Raw genomic sequence first — 20,649 nt, 5'->3', positions numbered from 1 at the left:
TTCTCGCCCCTGCTAGATCTGCCAGAGAAGACAGCCATATTCCACTGCTGCACATCTCAGCAGTTTATCTGGCATCTGCATTTACAGCTGTGCTATTTTAGATTCATGGATTAATGTGTTGGGTTTTTTTCCTATTGCTTGACAGTTCCAGTAAGCTTGACAATTCTTGGAAGCTTGATTGACCGTTCTTGGTATCAGTGTGTAAAGTGATGGACAAAAAGATACGTTCTCTCTCAGAGAACTTGAAACACAGGGACAGTGAAAAGAGAGACAGACTTTTTCCCACATCCATTTATTTGACTATTTGCCTTAGCCTATTAAATGTAGGCCGGTTAGTAACGTATGGAAGATACAGCTTCCTAGACAAACATTTACCAGAACATTCTAACTTACTATAAGAATGAATCAAATCCACTACATAAATGCAGGCAATTGTAAAGAAAATGTAAATAAATCCTGCTGCACACTACCAAGAAGAAAGGGGAACAGTTTCTCCAGACAGATACTGAGGCATGGAAGGTGTGATGGGAAAGACAGGAATCCTGATCATGTTAAACCTGAACTTTCTAAAGCAGCTGTTATTCAGAACTTGCCTACATGAGCACATTATGATAAACTAGCACGTTTGCTACCCTGCTGAAAGCATGTATATACAAACAGCTCTATGGAATAAGTACAGCACCCTCAGCCTAATTTAAATCCTGTTAATTTATTCTTGTAGCCGTGTCCTTAAGCAGATCCCTAACCTGAGCATCTCTCACTGCAGTTCCCCCAGGTGATGGAACAGCCAGATAGGCTGGTACTCTCCGTCAGATTTAGTTTACTTCTGGAGCAAGGACGAGTTTAATAAACCATGCAAAAATTTTGCATGACACATGATGCTGTTCAAAAGACACAGAACAAAGCTCCAACGCTTCTATTTCAATCTTTGAAGCCAACAAAACAGAAAGGATTTTAGAAATTTTTAAATACTACAAAGCACTTACCGTCCTGAAGAAACTTGTTTAAGTGAACCAGCACTTTCAAACAACTGGGCTCTTGCGGCCACTCTGAAAATAAAGCAGCACCTTGCTTTATACTCTGCTCATTAATAAAACACACAGACTAACTTCATTTTTAATCATCTAAAGATATGGACACATTTAAAAAAATTACTTTAATTATTCACTTAGAGAAACAGAATTCAAAAGCTAAATTTAAGCCCCCATTCAGCAGAATTCTAAAGAACGTAACCCAACTGGGGCCTGACTTCCACATGCTCTAGTGCCTTGCTGAGTCAGCAGGAGAAATCTCAACACCCTATACTTAAAATTCTCTTCATGAATGGCCGATAGATATATTGGAAATGCTTTTACTGCCAGCCTGTCACTATCATGCTGGAACTCTGAGCTGGGCAGGATTCTCTGTTTAAGACACAACTGTCTGTGAAATGATTACAGTGATCCCTTCCAGTTTGAAAAGTGGAGAGGCTGAATGGAGTCCTGCAGTATCTGGAGAACTTCCTGGTGCTCTGCAGATCTGGAAATCACACAGAATCACAGAATCTTCATGGTTGGAAAGGACCCTTAAGATCATCGAGTCCAACCAAACAATCCACAATCTCTGCCACTAGAGCATGCCCTGAAGTGCCAAATCTAGACATTTCTTAAATACCTCTAGGGATGGTGACTCAACCACCTCCCTGGGCAGGCTGTTCCAGTGCCTGACCACTCTGTCAGTAAAGTAATTCTTCCTAATATCTAATCTAAACCTCCCCTGCCACAACTTCAGACCATTTCCTCTGGTCCTGTCATTATTCACCTGGGAGAAGAGGCCAACACCCACCTCTCTCCAACCTCCTTTCAGGTAGTTGTAGAGGGCAGTGAGGTCTCGCCTCAGCCTCCTCTTCTCCAAGCTAAACATGCCCAGCTCCCTCAGCCTCTCCTCAGATGACCTGGTCTCCAGACCCCTCACCAGCCTGGTAGCTCTCCTCTGGACACGCTCCAGCACTTCCATGTCCCTCTTGTACAGAGGGGCCCAGAACTGAACACAGTACTCGAGGTGAGGCCTCACCAGTGCCGAGTACAGAGGCACGATCACTTCCCTGCTCCTGCTGGCCACACTATTCCTGATACAAGCCAGAATGCTGTTGGCCTCCTTGGCCACCTGGGCACACTGCTGGCTCATGTTAAGCTGGCCGTCCACCAGCACCCCCAGGTCCTTTTCTGCCAGGCAGCTTTCCAGCCACTCTTCCCCAAGCCTGTAGCGCTGCTTGGGGTTGTTGTGACCAAAATGCAGGACCCGGCACTTGGCCTTCTTAAACCTCATACAGTTGGCCTTGGCCCATCCCTCCAGCCTGTCCAGGTCCCTCAGTAGAGCCTCCCTACCCTCAAGCAGATCAACACTCACACCTAGCTTGGTGTCATCTGCAAACTTACTGAGGGTGCACTCAATCCCCTCATCCAGATCATTGATAAAGATATTAAACAAAACTGGCCCCAAAACTGAGCCCTGAGGGACACCACTGGTGACCGGCCGCCAAGAGGATTTCACCCCATTAATCACAACTCTCTGGGCACGGCCATCCAGCCAGTTTTTAACCCAGCCAAGAGTACGCTTGTCTATGCCGTGATTCGCCAGCTTCTCCAGGAGAATGCTGTGGGGAACGGTGTCAAAGGCCTTCCCAAAGTCCAGACAGACAACGTCCCCAGCCTTCCCCGCATCCAGAAGGTGGGTCACATGGTCATAGAAAGAGATCAGGTTGGTTAAGCAGGGCCTCCCTTTCTTAAACCCATGCTGGCTGGCCCTGATCCCTTGGCAGCCCTGCACTTGCCATGAGAGCTCACTCAAGATGATCCTCTCCACGATCTTTCCTGGTACCAAGGTCAGGCTGACAGGCCTGTAGTTCCCCAGATCCTCCTTCTTGTAGATGGGCGTCACATTAGCCACCCTCCAGTCACCTGGCACCTGCCCTGTTGACCAGGATTGTTGATAAATGATGGAGAGAGGCTTGGTGAGCTCTCCCACCAGCTCCCCGAGTACTCTTGGGTGAATCCCATCCGGCCCCATAGACTTATGTGCGTCTAGGTGCAGAAGCAGATCATTGACTACTTCCTCATGGATTATGGGTGGGTTGTTCTGCTCTCCATCCTTATCTTCCAGCTCAGGAGGCTGAGCACCCTGGGGATAGCTGGTCTGACTATTGAAGACAGAGGCAAAGAAGGCATTAAGTATCTAAGCCTTCTCCTCATCATTGGTTGCAACTTTCCCCCCTGCGTCCAGTAAGGGATGGAGATTCTCCCTGGCTTTCTTTTTGTTGATGTATTTATAAAAGCTTTTTTTGTTGTCCTTAATGTTAGTGGCCAAGTTGAGATCCAGCTGGGCTTCTGCCTCCCTAATTTTCTCTCTGTATAACCTAACAAGATCTCTGTACTCCTCCTGAGTGGCCTGTCCCTTCTTCCAAAGGTGGTAAACCCTCCTTTTATTCCTAAGTCCCATCAGAAGTTCGTTATTCATCCAGACTGGCCATTTTCCCCGCCCTTTAGACTTGCGACACTTGGGGACAGCCTGCTCCCGGGCCTTTAAGATTTCCTTCCTGAAGAGCGTCCAGCCTTCCTGGACCCCTTTGCCCTTCAGTACTGTCTCCCAAGAGACTCTCTCAACCAGCATCCTGAACAAGTCAAAGTCTGCCCTCTGGAAGTCCAAGGTGGAGGTTTTGCTAACCCCCCTCCCTACATCACTACGAATTGAAAACTTGACCATTTCATGATCACTAAACCCAAGACGACCTCTGACCACCACATCTCCCACTAGTCCTTCTCTGTTTGTGAGCAGTAGATCTAGCAAGGCACTTCCCCTGGTAGGCTCCCCTACCAGTTGTGTCAGGAAGTTATCTTCCATGCACTCAAGGAACCTCCTAGCCTGCCTGCTCTCTGATGTGTTGTATTTCCAGCAGATACCCAACAGGTTGAAGTCCCCAACCAGAACAAGGGCTGGCGATTGCAAGACTTCAGCCAGCTGCTTATAGAATACCTCATCTGTCTCCTCATCCTGACCAGGCGGCCTGTAGCATACTCCCAGCACAACATCTCCCTTATTTCCCTTCCCCTTCAACCTTACCCATAAACACTCGACTTTATCATCACTGGAATCTACCTCTATACAATCGAAACATTCCCGAATGCACAGAGCCACACTCCCGCCTCTCCTCCCTTGCCTATCCCTTCTGAAGAGCTGATAGCCTTTCATCACAGCATTCCAGTCGTGACAGTCATCCCACCACGTTTCCGTGATGGCAACTACATCATAGCTGTCCTGCTGCACAATGGCTTCCAGCTCATCCCGTTTGTTGCCCACGCTACGTGCATTCGTGTAGACGCACTTGAGCTGGGCTACCGATTTCACCCCCATCCTTGGCCCTTTATCCCTAGGCTCATTACTAGTGGGCCTGGTTTTATCCCCTTCCCCCTTCGATAGTAGTTTAAAGCCCTGTCCATGAGCCTTGCTAACTCTTGGCCTAATACCCTCTTCCCCTTTTGGGATAGGGTTTTCCCATTCTTAGTGAGCAGGCCCGGTGTCCTGTAGATCAAACTATGATCAGTGAACCCAAAACCCTGCTCGTAGCACCAGTTTTGGAGCCAGGTGTTGATCCGTCCAATTTTCTTGTTTACCCATTCCTCAGTCCCCAAAGCTGGAAGGGCAGAGGGGAACACAATTTGTGCTCCCGAACCCTTGACAAGCCGTCCCAAGGCCCTGAAATCTTTATTCATTGCCCTCAGACTTCTACTCTCCAGCTCCTCACTGTCTGCCTGTAAGATCAAAAGAGGGTAATAATCCGAGGGCCGTATCAGGCCAGGAAGCTTCCTGGCTGTATCCTTAACACGGGCCCCAGGGAGGGAACAGACCTCCCTGTGGGAAGGGTCCGGCCTGCATATGGGACCCTCAGTTCCCCTCAGAATGGAACCCCCTGTGACTATTGCCCTCCTCCTGCTCTTCACAGCAGCAGCCTTAACGCGTGGAGCTGGCTGCTTCGGCGACTCCCTGGATGGGGCTTTATCAGCATCCTTAGTTCCCTCCCCATCTACCTCCAGAGGCCCGTATCTGTTCGGTACGGGCACCTGGGGGGGGATGGGGGGTCTGGAGGGGGCTCTCCTGCTGCCGCGAGCAGGTACCTGCTTCCATTCCCCCCCATCCTCTCCCAGCTCCCCTCCTTCTGCCTGGTGACAAGAGGGCAGGGGATCCTCTCTCTCGTGGAGCCTCCTCCTGCTGCTTTTTCCCCAAGAATGGCAGGCTGTGGCTCCACCAATCAATGTCCCTTTCACACTCCTGAATGCTCCTCAGTCTTTCCACTTCCTCCTTAAGCGCAGCCACCAGGCTGAGCAGATCATTTACCTGGTCGCAGCGCACACAGGTACCGTCTTTGCTGTCCTCCTGCCAGAGCGACAGACATTCCATGCAGCCCGTCGCCTGGACGGCTGCACGTCTCTTCATCACGTCCGTTCGTGTCGCTTTATTCCTTCTGGCTTTGGCTACAGACCTGGTGGAGACCATGTCCACCGCTAGTGTTGCCTCACCGATGTGCACCCCTCTCTGGTGCTCCCGGGCGGTTCCGTGGGTGACACCCAGGGAACGCCCGCTCGCTGCTGGTTTGGTCGGTGCCCAGCGACCTGGTCGCTGCGCTCCCGAAGGGCTGCTTTTGTGTGTGGGGTGCTGGTTCCACCCCGCTCCTCCTCAGCTGTTACCACCCTGGGAAGCGCTGGGCACTGGCTCTGGCTGGCCGCTTTTCCAGGCTGGAAAAGCCTCAAAAACGAGCCCCTTTCCCGGCCTTTTTTGCCGCGATTCCCTTCCCCAGTAGAGACTTACTTGTTCACAGGGACTGAGATATCCTGAGGCAAAGTCACAATTACAGCAATGATCTTCTGACTCTTAAATTTGTGCTAAAAGCACTGAGAAACATTGCTAACCCAAATCTCAATGAGCTAAATTATAATCTCTACTGCTTAGAACTATCCTCCTTTCTACCCTCCCCCCAAAAAAAACCCCATCAATCAACTGTTAGGAAAAAACAAAGATATCAACTATTTAACAGGCAGCAACCAAAGACATTTCAGAGCACAAGTTTGTGGTTTTTTTTTCCTTTCTCCAATTTTGGTCTTACACAATAAGATCTGATGATCTTCCTGACGTTACAGCATGGACAGTAAGTGGCATTTATGCTCCTTGAAACATTAAATTCCAGAAGAAGCAGAGATAATAATACGATCACTTTCCAAAGATAGATTTATTCATTATAGACCTTATCTGTAATCTAATGAAGTCAATGGGAGTCTTTCAACCGACTTCAACAGACTTTGTGCCGTGTCTCCTTTGTTTATAATTTTAATGAAGCTAGATAAGTAATTCACAAATACAGAAATATTCAAATCAAGTATTCATGGATGCTTTTTCAACTACTTATGTAGCTCTCTGGGATGACTTTATAGTAGGCAATACCATAACACAAATCTCCAAAGGGCCTTGATGACTTACACAGATCCTGGTCTTTGATAGCCATTACTTGATGCAGTATCTAATCTTAATCTCCTGCACATTTTGGGAGGCAAATCAGGGTTTGGTGGAGGCTTTGGTGTATCTTTGGTATCTGTTGAAGATAAGCTCTGTATAGATCCACTGCAGCTTTTGTTACCTAAAGAAAACAACCAAATTATAGGGAATATTAAAGCTAATTTGAAGTTGTTTCACAACAAGTGTTTAACATGCAAAGTTTTTGTTGTTGGATTTTTTTTGTTTGTTTTTTCTAAAAAAAGAAGTAAAATAGGTAGAGAAAGTACTTACTAAGGCAGAGAAGAAACAGTCTTTCAGGCAGAAAGCCAGGAGAAAAGGACCAACAGTAAGAATGAAAAAATGACATTAAAATTGTGAAGGCTAAAAAATTACATTGTACTGAAACGGCTAGACAGTATGTTCACTAAAAAGTGACAATAAAAACATTTATAAAGTAGCACACTGCGTAGAATTGTAGAAAAAATTTGTGTTGCAAGGCATCTCAGGAAGTCATCTAGTCCAAATTCCTGCTCAAAGCAGCGTCCACTATGAAATCAGACCACGTTAATTTGTAAGAATTAATATTTCAGTATCCAGTGCATGAAGTTTAGGAAAAATACTTAGAAATTAATGATACGAGTTGCCTAAAACAATTGCTACTGTAACTTGATAAAACAAATCTATAGCTGTACAGATTGTACTGCACACAAAAAAAGTTCTCTTAATGAATACAAGGCATGACCACATGTATCCTTTAAGCTGATCTGTCTGTGGACTGCTGCCCTGTTTACATATATATTCTGCAAGACAATAACTGCATCTGCTCCTGTGTTTCTTTATTCCCAAGAAGAACAAATGCTTAATAATGCTCTAAAAGCTGTCATAATACAAAGAGATCCCAAAATAGGAAACCAATACCTATATTATTAATATGTTAATTCTATGGTATTATTCTATATTGTAAATTATTGTTAATTATTATTATGCTAAATTATTAATACTTTTAATATAACACTACTTCATATCTGTAAGTCTTAGGAAAAAGCTCGCACACTCCATGGGGGGCAGAGGGGAGAGAACTTTCTTAAACTTTTAGGACTTTGCACACAACCACATACTTACCCTACGCGTACTTGTATTACTTATACTATTGACAGCTCAGAAGGTGTTTCTTCTGAAGTCATTTCCACATAGCTGTCAATATAGTGCAATATCACCTCATGTAATCACAGACACAGCAGGGGTTCACAGGCATTTCAGCTAACTTAGCATTTAGCAGAAATGTCTAAATTACGAAGCTTCTCTGCCTCGGAAGGAGCCTTGTCTACAGGCTTATTTGGGATATAGGCTCAACTTAGGTGCTCAGAAGGTGTTCTTCGAAGCGGCGTCCTTCTCTGACTGAACAGAAAGACTGGTGTCCTAACTTGTGCACTGAAATTGGATTTCTAAAGTTGGGTTTGCAAACTTGTGTCTGTTCTTGCACATCATGTCCATGTACAGGACCATTCAGCCATAATCTTGTGTTCAAGCTAATCTACTTGCAGTAGTGGATATCAAACCATGCACGTAGGGCAGAATGAAGCAGCTATTCCATCAGCAGGGTATCGGACATAAGTTTCATGCCAGGGATTACCTTTTTATCCCATCTGTCCAGTCCTATCTCAACTAAAAGCATAGATGGTAAAAAACATAACTATACATAATCGACAAGGAGTGACAAAACTGCTATTTACTAAACATGTTAAGCCTGGTGCTTTTTTAATTTAAATGCTAGCTTTCATCAATATCAGTCATGTTTCAAGGATTCATTCCTTTGATACAGTGATAAACCATAGTTACCAACTCTTCTTATACCATAAGGCAGAGCAGGATAGAGAGTACTCTAAATTCTGAGAAACACTTCTAGCTTTTAAGCTGTGTGAACTTTACAGTTAATAAACAATGGGACTATGTCAGAAGCAGTTTGAAGACTGAAAGAACATACCACAAAAATTAAGAAAATAAACACAAAAGATTCGTGAATATCATTAGCTTTCAGATGCAGCTCTTGTTTTCTATGTGTCACAGTAAACACTGATGTCTTTAAACAACCTTGGAAATTACCTTCAGCTGATGGAATTGATCTAAGGGAAGATGCTGAAGACCTTTTCAGCCCAGACAGACTGTAAGAACTCTTTTTGGTCAGGTCTGTTGGTGGAGAGGCGTTCTCTGGTCCAGTGACAGAAGCTACACTTTGGCAGTCTGACTCGACATCTGTTTTGGTTGCATCCTCCTTTGATGAGGATTCTGGACTTGTAGTCCAGAGACCTGAACTCTTCTGGCCATTAGAAGAAGGCGGAGAGGCAATCCATGGAATCCCTCCTGACTTCTCCCTGGGCTGCGAGGGCGCGCACTTGGTGGTGCTGTTCTGCTCGGAGGAGTGAGAAGAGAGAGATTCAATGCTGCCCATGGGAGTGCTGTCTGGGCTACTGCTGTACGAGTCACCTAGGGAGGAATGAGGAGAGGGGAGAAAGAGAGAAAAAAACATTATTTTTTTCTAATCACGTGCATTACTCTCATGCCACCTTTATCTGCTTGTACCTTACTTGTCATCAAAATCATTAATATGAGGTTTCAGAGGCAATGATTATTAACACAAAATATCTACTTAGTTACTCTGAGTTTCACACACATTCCTACCTTTAACCTGAAGCAGCTGCCTTTTGTGGCTATTTTTTTAGAGCTGATGAACGTAATGAGCTACAGGCTAAACTATTTCACACAGAAGTCTGCATTTTAAAATAACTGCCTGCAACACAAATAATCCTTGAAAATTCAACAGTTATGATGTTACAGTATCTTTGTGGTGAGTATCTTGCTGGATTTCCATGATAAGGCAAATGTTGTGGTGCTTGTCACACTTATGTTCTTAAATGCATGGCTTTATTGCCAGCAGGCGCAAGAATTAAATTTTACTTTGGTTACCAAGCTGCTGAGGATCTCTGCGGTCTCTGTAACACTAGTCCATAAGTCTAGCTATAGATATCCTGTTTTCTGAGTCATCATACTTTTCATGAAATATCTATCCTGCAGAAGGAAAACAACTCATTCCTTTATTTGCAACCTAAATGATGAACATTTGACAAATTTCTTTAATTAGACTGATATTAGAGAAATTTACCAACCTACACAAAAATCTTTGTACTGATTTTGTTTCCAATAATCTTTTGCAACAAAAAGCAGGAATATCCTAAAGAAATTTGCTGATGATATAAAGGTAGGAACGCTCATCAGAACTGAGGAAGGACTGGCCTATAGGACAGTGAGGACTGAATTATTTTGAAGACTGGATTCAGTCTAGTAAGTCATACATTGGTTTCCGGTAGGATTTTTTCCCAAAAGACAGGAGATGTAATTCACAAATTTCACAAGAAGCAGGGCATACATATTCTTCAACCACACAGTAGTTATAAGATATCAATATGATATAGCTGCTTTTGCCTCCAAATGTTTCAATATCCTTGGGAACAAGTGACCATAACCACACACAATACTACAGATAAGGTCACAAATACCAGTGCCTTGCACAGTGAGCCGATCTGACAACAGCAGTGCCATTGGTACAGTACTGTAAAATATTCTGTCCACTTCTGGCCAGAATTCTGGTATTTCAGATTAAACTGTCCCCCATCTTGCTCCTTTACAGACCATTAGTCCCTTGAAAATCGCAAGACTGGCTGAAGCCTAAATTTTTCAGATGCATTTTCTATAATTTTCTAACATTCCCTACCAGCTGAAACCTATATCTCATTTTGTCATGCCATACAGAATTCCTTAATTTCTTGCAATATAGTTAAGCGTTCGTGCTTCATTTAAATGATGACTTAAAACCACCTAGTACTTCAGAAATTGCTACTGCCAGATGCCAAGGCTCTCTCTTGCCTGTCTCCAGCCACACCTAGAGGTATCTGGCAAGGAGAATAACTCTGCTTCTGCCTTGGCCTTCCAGGCACAAGCGAGATCTTAACGGGAACTTGTGTAAGCAAGTGTTGAGCTTGAGGTAGCAAGCAAAGCACGAGTGGAGAGCTCTTGGGTCAGACCTGGTTCCAATCAAGCTGCCAGCACAAGACGTGTCTGAAGGAAGAAGCGGGAGCTTGCATACATTCTGCAAAACGCCTGTGCAGAAATGACCCTTTTTTTTATGCTGGCATTCATTCATTGCATTTACACAGTGAAAACCATTTGAAACTTGCCCAGTTTGTCCTCTGGTGAATGTAACTGACGGTTCCTCTGTAACTTCTTACTTGGGCTCCCCTGCCATTCACACTGACAGTCGATGTGCAGACAGCTATTGCTCTAATTTAGTATTTAAACTCTCACTGGCTGGAATCATGTACCACAAACACGGAAAACGCAGCACCTGTGCAAGAGTATACTGAGGATACATTTCCTAACATTACAGACTTTAGAATTACTACAGATCCTCAAGAGCAGATATACCTTAACTGTGGATTAACTTATTGTACCAGTTTCATGGCAACCTCCTTGAGGAACCAAGGGACACAGAAATTCTTTTGAAAGTCTGTTGCAGTAGTGGAACTGTCAACAACTTAATCTTTGCTGAAGTTTCAATACTTCTTACTGGTACAGCCAGTATCTAAAAAAGTGACAGCCCACTAGATGAAAACGAATGAAGTGAGACTTTATAATAGTCACATCTACATGAAAATGAATAAGCATTCTAAGCAGTGCTTAATTATAAACATAACTCCCCGCTGTTGAACAGTAAGCCATATGATAAATACACTGTTTCTCCACAAAATATTAGAGTTTGTTTCTATTCCAGAAAAACTAACAAAGTTTCAGTGGTTTTGGCAACCTAGGCAGTGGCTGACTTTGAACCAATGACCACAGTTTCATGCATGTGAAGAAAGCCAAGGAATGGTTTTGATCTCCTGACCTTGACTGAATTACATTTATTACAGGAGGAGAGGAAAGATTCTATTTACAGTTTCCCAACCTTAACAATCATCTTAAAATCAAACGAGATCAATTTCATGTAATGAACTTTTGAGTTCCAAAGTAGCCTACCTTTAGATAAGAATATAGAGTCTACTCTAAATGATTTTTGAACACTATACGCAATACAAGACTTGCCTAAAACCAAACATCCTTTCTCATATGAGAGGAGCAAGGAATGCAGTCATTCAACAGTGCGGCTGTGACTCACAGAGGTTAAAAAGCTGACCAACCCCCAACTGTTATGCTTGCAATTATTGGAATACAATACTTAATGGATATTATCCAGGAAAGTTAAAAGACAAGACATTAAGAAGGAAGATAATGAGTCAACAAGGACAAACTTACTGTCAGGATCTGCTAGACATGGTGTATATCTTCCTTTGGGTTTACGTGAACCTGTGGAGAGACAAATTGCTCGTGTTCTTCTTGAACCTGATCGGGACTGAGGTTGGGGAAGAGGAATATTGGGATCTGGTGCAGTGTGAAATATCTGCATGATTAAAAAAAAGAAAAAGAAGGGAAAATAAATGACGTAAACAATAGAGGTACTCTTACACTTCCATTTGTTTTCCTCACCACTACACCTGAAATTAATGCTGTAATGCATTACAAGAGTAAATTCACAGAATATAAGCTTTGCTCTCATCTCATTTTACAATCTAAGAACTACAATACTGAGCTGCACATAAAATTTATACTAATTATACCAAAATATTTCTTCTATAAAAATAGTTCTATTTTCTAAGTGCTTGTTAAGAAGTGCTTGGTGTCTACATTGTGAAACTTACAATATGTGCTTACAACTAACTCCTGCCCAAGAAATAATAATTTTTTTAAAATATTATGAAAAGATTGATTTTTTTCTCTGTGTTTCTATGAAAGATTTTGTATATAACATAAATTTGTTTTAGTCATAATTTATTACAAACCAGTTTCTATTTCAGAAAACCATTTTATTTTGACAAATACGTCAAGTTTGATGAGGAACATCTTTATGTTCAGAGCATTTCCTGATTTTTCTCTTTTACATACAACTTTTACCACTGGTCAATTTTGCACTTCATTACTGCAGAAAAAACTAAAATTTTTTCTGTATCTGACTACTGCGATCTGACACAGGTACACATGAGGTTTTGAAGAACTCTTTGCTGATAAGCATGGCACGCTTCCCAGCAAGGACAATACAGAAAGTCCTGTAATTTGCTTGACTTTCATCTGTATCACCTGTTCTGCAATATCCAAGACACGAGCAGTACAGGTCTTGAAAGAACCTAAGAACCCTTTTGGATACTTCTAGTAAAAATGATAATTGCCTTGGAGGATGAGCAAAGCAAGAAATACAACCAAAAGATTTGCGTGTGTTTCTTCCAGATGTCCTCTCTCACCTATTCCTCCTAGCATAGCCTGTAAACTCTACTGAGTATCTCTTATGGCATTCTGTGGAAGGAGGTGGAATTAGTTCTGTGGAATGGAGAAGAGGTTTTACAGACAAAGAATGCCTATTCAGTTAAGCTACTGAAGGAATTAGAAGTGTCCAATCTCCATAGTGTAGAGAGGAACAAGTGTCGTAGGTTAAATACCACGCGATGCCAAAACAGATCTCTGCAAGGATTTCTGAATACCCTACCAATAGGCACTCCCAGAAGAGGATGAAGCAAGCAATGAAAAGATAGCTCCATGCCACTCAGACAAGTGGAAGAAAGCAAATATACTTTTCTGGTAGCAAATACTTTAATGGACACGTTGAGATGGTCTTGAAGTATATTAATACTGTATTAGGCATTAGTGAGTAGCACATCAATACAAAATTATGTCTGTAGACAGAGAAATAGAGCAAGGGTGATTTTAGTTGTGCAGCCATGGTCTTTGTATTCAATGAGCTTGTAATTTTTTGGAAGGGAAATTCAGTGTTGGAAACATGTAATACACATGTTTTGGAGTTACAGGCAAGGAGGCTATCAGTATCATACCGAGTTTGAGGAGTCCCCATGAAATATAACTGATAATACCAAGCAGTACTGTCAGTACTTACTGACCAACCAGTGCAGGAGATCCTTTTATTGACTGGGAACTGTCCCTTAGCTAAGTAACGTGAAATGGAAAAAACCCAAACTTTTTTCACTTTGTTTTCCTAGTCGTCAGAGAAGGTCATATCTATCAACAAAAGACCCCCAAAATAAAATTTCTTTTGATGACCAAGTAAAGGAAGTCTTGACTGTTCTGATGAGTTCTGAAATCAAATAGTTTAAAATAAACTAAAATCTGAGGAGGCTTTTCAGTGATGTTGATACCTGCAATGCTAGTGACTGAAAGTTAAGTACTTAAGATTTCACGAACTTTCCTTCTCAAGCCCTGAAACAGGTCTCACTCAATCTTCCAGGAAAGAGTTTGAAATGGACCTTTGCTGTCACTGGTCTCTTTGGGGAAAACAAAATAAACTAGGCAGTCACAGACATGCCTTTCTTCAAAGCAAAAAAAGTAGCTAGAGAAGTCTGTATGTTCCAGAGTATTCAAGAACTTTTAAATCACAAAGACATAATGGGCTTAAAACTTGTAACTAGGAATAAAACCTACATCTAAGATACATTATTTTTTCTTTTTTGCTTTTTTACTTTTGATCTAGTAACTACACACATGAAAAATGATACAGCGTGCAGAAACGGGGGATTGTGTTGGGGATCCACATTGATGTTGCTCATAAAGAGGAACTGAAGGGTGGCTGGTGTTTCATGACATTAGGTGGGACTACTTCTCCACTGTGCAGCTGGCACATCCCCAAAGGACAGCCATGGTCAGAAAGACTGACCATGACCATGTTCCACCCAGAGCGAACCTTCATACACTGCTAGCATGAGAGAGATGGAGGAGCTGTGAGCAAAGTTGTGACCTTCTCATTCTGTTTCTATATATAAGAAGGACACAGCAATCTTCAGAAAGCAACAGAGGATTCAGAGCAACTCCTTCAAAACATATGAGGTTATGCCTTGGATCTGTACCTTGCACAGCCACAAAAGACTTGCTAGGAATACAGATCCATAGCATGGGATGTGAAGAAGGTATTCTTTCTATAAATGACCTTCTACAAATGCTAGTTCTCTTATTCTTCAGAACTTAAGGATGGTAATGAAAACGAGATCTTAGTTCCACTTTATCACAAAACAGTCAGATAATGTCTTTCTACCTTTTCATAATGCTCTATCAGAATTTCAACGACGATATTCTGAAACTTAATGTTCATCATAGCAGCCACGGTTTCTTCTTGGGCTCTCATCAGAGTTGGTCCAAAGATAACACCAAGGTTGGATACAGTCATTAGATTTTGCTGACTGTGTAATGATACCCTTTAAATGAACACAAACAATATGCAATTAAATAGTTGTCCTAAACTACAATTCCAACAGGCAAAAACCCGGTAAGACTATTTCTTTAACAAGATCCCAAGTTCATGCCTCCACTTTAAAAACATGTTTTAAACTTTCACTTTTACTAGAGTCAAAATGCCGTGTAGTACAACTACTGTATTTCCATTAAGGCTCCCACCCTGCAATAACTTAATAGGTAATGACTATATCTTCCTAGAGTAAGTATTTAAGTTCCTGACATAACTGACAGGGAAAAGCAACTAGCTTTGAAGGTCTCCATGGAGAGATCCAGACCATCTGAAGTTTAGGAGTCTTCAGGTAGGTACCTGTCTCTCCCCAGTGATTATACAGGAACTCAAATACTTGATGTTTGATTGACTGAAAATACTATGATATAACAGAGCTCAACCATATACCTTAGCGTTCATGTAAAGGAAAGGCAGTTACTGAAAACACTTACATTGCAATAGGATCTCAATGCGTTGAAAACATAGGAGGTTGACAATAGGGTCAATGAAATCATTGTTTCTGTGGTATAAATAACACTAGGTGATCACAATGACATCTTCTGGCTTTAAACTATATTAACCTTTTACTTCTGTATATTCTATTGTTGCTTACTGTACCTTTTCTGTCATTTTTCTTCTTAATGTAGAATTTAGAAACTTAGCTTTTCCACTAATTCATCACATAGTAAAATGAAAACCATCGATCACTAATCCTCAATGCTCCTTTTCTCTCCTTATGAATAAGATTTGCCAAATAAAAAACACATGATCATAAATCCTTTGAAATAACTGCCAGTGATTCTCCAGTCACAGCTGCCCTATTGCCTCATGTCTGAGAAATATCATGCCAAGTAAAGATTTTATAATTGCCTTAATGCTTAATTTTACTGAATCTGCTACCAAATAGAATCAGTTACAAGGCACTTGTTCAGTTTCCTTTTCCTTCTCACTCCTATCTGCTATCATTGTCAAGCTGAGCCTTTTTAGCCATTTTCTATATAATAAAAATAACCTTTGTACCTTTTAAAATTAAGAAACAGTAAAATCTATAATTTACTACAAGACTAGCAGGTAGGAGCAAACTTATCTTCTGGTTTTCTCTGACAGCCTTCGTTAATCAAGTTTATGGAGACATCTGCTACGTTTTCCTTCCAATAATATTCTCAGATACCTTGATTTGTTCTTAAAATGCTATACAAACATTACCAAAATGATCTATCTGATGTCAGGGTTTCGTAGCAAATAACACAAATACTATCCCCTTAGAAAGATTAAAAAAGGCAGTGACAAAAAGAATATGATTTTTTCCCCAAGGCGACCGGGGTATTTTTTTAAGATCAGGATGAAACCCATGTCTGGACTCACACATTACCCTTTCTCTCAGTCTCGCTGTTGAGTAGGCACTAATGATACACAGAATAGTAGAGTTATCTTGGTAGAGAGCTGAGATAGACTGGACAATTACTTCTATAATGAAGTACTAGTGCCCTCATATTTAGAACAGGAATGTTTCAGCACCCCGCTTACATCAAGAAGCAGGAGAAACACAGGAAAGGGGGTTGTATCGGACACAACATGATTATAAACTGCAGGAAATTAAATGCCTACCTTCTTACATGTTTCCTATGTTGCTTCATTAAGTTATGCCAAAAAAACTTTCCAGAATTTTACTTCAGACAGACACAATGGCAGAGATGGTTATTTGAAAGCCGTATCATGAAAATTACTACTTTGTTAAAGCACATTTTTAGCTAATTACCTTAATCTAATTTTCTCCGTAACAGATCTCAGGTTTGGTTTAGGTGACTAAGGGGTGTTTGGGAAGTCCACTAGCATTTTAATGACAATGTAATTTCGAATTACCCATCTCTATGTTTGTTAGAAAAACCTTAAAAAACCCCCAACCCTTTGCAATGTTACTCTGCTTTGTGCTGCACAGTAACTGTTAAGCTCCCTTAGACAAACACTATAGTCTTGTAGCATGAGACAGAAAGTAGTGTTTGTCCTGTGTTTGGGTTTCCTTCGTTACAAATTTGGTAGCTTTGTTAATAAAGGGAATGGTGAATTTAATAACATTGTAACCAGAAAGGACTTTCTATAAAGCACTTCAAAGGCTCAATTTCTTCCACAAGAGAAAAAACCCAGGCCTGTAAATGGAGCATTTTGATAACCAAGTTTCCCCTGTACCAGTCCTACTGTTGCTGGGCTACTGAATACAGGCCAAGGTAATCATGCATTTCAGGCAGCTGTAAAGCATTCATTAAGGTGCAGTTGTTTTCTCCCCTAAATCTCTTTCTTTGATATAACACCAGTAAATTTTTGATACTGACAGACTGCAGTCTCCTGACTATCTATCTTAGGAAAGTATGCTGTTATTATATCATACCAAAGAATGATTTATCTTTAAAGTTGACAGGTAATTTGACTAGGAAGGTTAAAAAAAGAATAAATTAGTTACCTATCAGAAAAAACCACCAAACTTCCCGTGTTTGCCTAGCTGTTGACTGAGTATATACTCACACGGTATCACCTCTCTGCAGGGTGCTTTTCAGGATTTGCTGGTTTGTTTGTTTGTTTGTTTTTAGTATGTTCTACATCCCACAACATCTAGATCACGTTTAAATTTGCACAGTAACAAAAAAGTCAAGGTAGGCAGAGATATAAAGACCTTAAGACCTCACCCAAGAAAAAAGAATATTATCCTTATTTTATAACCCATAGTTAAAGATATTGATAGTATTTTCACCTTGGCACAAAAGCATACATAAAGGAACTGAACAGCTAAAAGAAATACAGGGAAAGGATGCACATTTTGAAATTGGATTTTAAAGAAAAACGTGAAGAAGCAAGAGGCTGATTTTTTTTCATAGTTTTCCATTTACATAAAATTAGGTACTTTGTCTGCCATTTGCTACTTGAAAAATCTCCACACAGTAGTAGGAAAAAGATGAGGAAGGAAGATAACTAATACACTCAAGAGACTAATTTTTAATTCAGTCTCATTAGAATTGCTACAGTAAACAACACCTGGCAAATCATATGAGAAATCAGAAGGGGTGAACTGAACGTTGGAAAGAAAAGAACTGGAAGTTTTCAGTATAAAACCATAAAGTGAAGTTTATCAGAAATGAGAATTGCATCCAAGATATGACAGGCAAGAGTTAAAGAGAACAATTCAAGAAGGGAATACTGCAGGCATGCTTTTCTTTGGAAATGCGTCTGAGGTCATACTGAGAATAAAGAGGTCAGGAAAAGAGATCAAGAAAGAAATCCTTGCCTATAACTATTTCTGCCTAGAAATAAGTCAGTTCCTATGTATATATATTTCTAATTTTGGGGCTTCCATCCAAGCAACTTTTATGAAATCATTACTCTCTCATCAAATGTTTTAACTTTTTAGGGGGTTACGAAGCAGTAGACAGTATGTTTTTTTAGCTAATCAGACAACTCTCCGAGTAAGGAAACTTATGAAACTTGCTTTCACCTGGTTCTCTGGGTTACCCCACGTCTAACGAGATGCAAGGTCTGCCTAATCAGTTTTTGCAATGGAAGCACAGCTCCATATCGCGTTAGCTCTCCAGGGGCTAATGACATACAGCACTAACAATAATTTATTAGGGCTAAATAATTTCCTATCAAAGAAATTTTCAAAGTTCTCACATCTATAAGAGGAAGTAAAACTGTATTAGGCTCCAGTGTAGACAGCTTACTGCAGGCTGTGGCTCAAGCTGTGATCAAAAAGGCAAAATAGCTGGGACATAATAAATGGAATGGAAACAATATGGACTCCTCTCTTTATGTCTTCTATATATCTCAGTCATGTGGGCCTTATCTGGACAACTGCTGTTTCAGTATTCACATTCCCAGATCATTGATAAATGTACTAAAAAGAATACAGGATGCTAAATCAGGAAGTATTTTTATTGATATCCTAAATCAAAAAGTATTTAGCAAATATCAGTGACACCCAACCAAAGATTTAGTAAAACTTAGATGAATAACGTTTGATGCAGAAACAGGATAAATTATAATGTAATAACGGTATGTAATCATAGCTAGTGATATAGAGAGACATAAGAGATTAAAAACTTGTCTTTTTTGTCTCACAGCACGTGCTAAGTGTAATTCAGTGAAGACAAAAGGTCATCTGCAGTTCAAATAAATGCAAAATCTTTTCCATCTGACATTTAATTAATACTCAGAGAAGCTGATGAAACAAGGGAGATTCAGAAGTGGGCTTGGACATTTATATAGACATAAATAATAATACTTCAAATTAGTGTTTTCGAATGATACTACACCTCAGAGCTGTTAGAAAGAAAAATAAGATCAAACGTGAAGGACAAGTATTACCACATTAGTTTACTCTCCATTTCCGAAACAGTGTGGGACCTCAAGTCAGATTCAAACCAGCATTTTCTATAAACCTTAGCATAGTTTTAGATGTTTCTTAAATTTAATTAGTGCCAGCTCCTGTAGTAAGTAGCAATGTGAATGAAAACATTGAGTGGGTTTATTTTATAAACACAGTTGGTCATCTTAGTGACTCTTTATGGTGTTATTTTTTGTTTCTATGGTGAGTATTCCTCAGCTACATTGATAAGAGCATTTTAGAAATTAAACATAATTTCAAGTGGTATTGTTTCAATACAGAGAGTGGAATAAGCAACACTGACAAATTTAAAGCAGAAATAATCACATCTTACAATAATACCAAAGAGAAAAATCAAAAATAATTACTTGACCAGGTGCTTAATAAGGATGTCCAGCATCTCTCTGTTCTTCTCTGGTAATTTATGCACAAGCGCATGCACTGCCTCAACTCTGTAGTTCTGATCATCTGATTCTATTAAACAGAAAACAAATATTGTTGATAAATTGGAATGTGTGCTAAAATGCGACTACAAATGGCAATAATGCCTGTACACTAATACACACATGCATTACAAGGAGCCAAACACAATTAACCTTTAAAATGATGAGGACAATTTGATTATATTTATTACAACATTCTGAAATCTGTATTTCAAGTAACTCGCCAAAAGCAGTTACCACCAATACTGGAACGAACGAAATTTGTGGCAATATTGACCCGATGTGCCACTGCAGTGAAATCCAAGATTTTACCTCTTGATATTTAAAATATCTAAAATTCTTGAGTGTCGTCTATTGTTATCAAGGCAAGAGGAAATGGGGAAATAACTGCAAATTCTAAACTGGAGTAATTTGAAAAAGAACCTTACTATCTCTGTATCTAATTAGTATAACAGAATTATCAGCCCATATAAAACAAACAAACAAACATATAAATCAAGGTTCAAAATTTCATGCAGAAGGCAGTCACACAGAACCTCTAAAAAGATCAGAACAAACCACTGAACAGCTTCAGCTAGTGTCACTTCTCTGTTTTGGGGCTTTCACGTGGCACTGTGCTGTCACATACAGTGCCATGGAAGAACTCGGATCCATGGCTGGATCACTGAATAATAGACCAAGGAGAAAAATCAGGATAGTAACTGAGGAGATCAAGGATTAGAAACAATATTACTTTCGTGAAAGGATATGTATTACTTTACTTACTAACAGCAACAATGAAATCTTTGTGCAGCTTGAAAGTCATCAGTGGTTCTGAAAGACACCTGGTTGTAAAAAAATTATTAAAAATCAAATTTAAAAAAATGCATTACTCAAAAGTCTTTGTAAGTTTTATAGGCGTGATTATGTGAGCTCTCAAGATCTGCATAATGTCTATTGTA

At 40.6% G+C, this 20,649-nt stretch overlaps 1 protein-coding gene across 2 annotated transcripts in view; it reads right to left on the bottom strand.

Moving 5' to 3' along the window:
* The window catches only part of ARHGAP42 (Rho GTPase activating protein 42), a 171,077-nt gene that overhangs the window by 8,724 nt on the left and 141,704 nt on the right, over positions 1-20,649 (bottom strand). The window contains exons 16-23 of one of the 2 annotated variants that reach the window (XR_010070381.1): positions 20,474-20,532; positions 19,634-19,739; positions 14,705-14,864; positions 11,869-12,013; positions 8,626-9,006; positions 6,814-6,833; positions 6,508-6,664; positions 987-1,049 (exon numbers count right to left, since the gene is read on the bottom strand). Coding sequence is in view for 1 of the 2 variants with exons in the window: in XM_063329837.1 (XP_063185907.1) it covers positions 987-1,049; positions 6,508-6,664; positions 8,626-9,006; positions 11,869-12,013; positions 14,705-14,864; positions 19,634-19,739; positions 20,474-20,532 (1,071 nt within the window). In the remaining variant the exon portion in view is untranslated. The remainder of the gene's footprint in view (positions 1-986; positions 1,050-6,507; positions 6,665-6,813; positions 6,834-8,625; positions 9,007-11,868; positions 12,014-14,704; positions 14,865-19,633; positions 19,740-20,473; positions 20,533-20,649) is intronic. The other variant, XM_063329837.1, reaches the window with a different exon arrangement.

This window comes from Chroicocephalus ridibundus, chromosome 1 (genome assembly GCF_963924245.1).
Source record: "Chroicocephalus ridibundus chromosome 1, bChrRid1.1, whole genome shotgun sequence".
Classification (NCBI taxonomy): domain Eukaryota; kingdom Metazoa; phylum Chordata; class Aves; order Charadriiformes; family Laridae; genus Chroicocephalus; species Chroicocephalus ridibundus.
The sequence above is the reverse complement of the archived record's forward strand: the minus strand, read 5'-3'. Positions and strand labels throughout refer to the sequence as shown.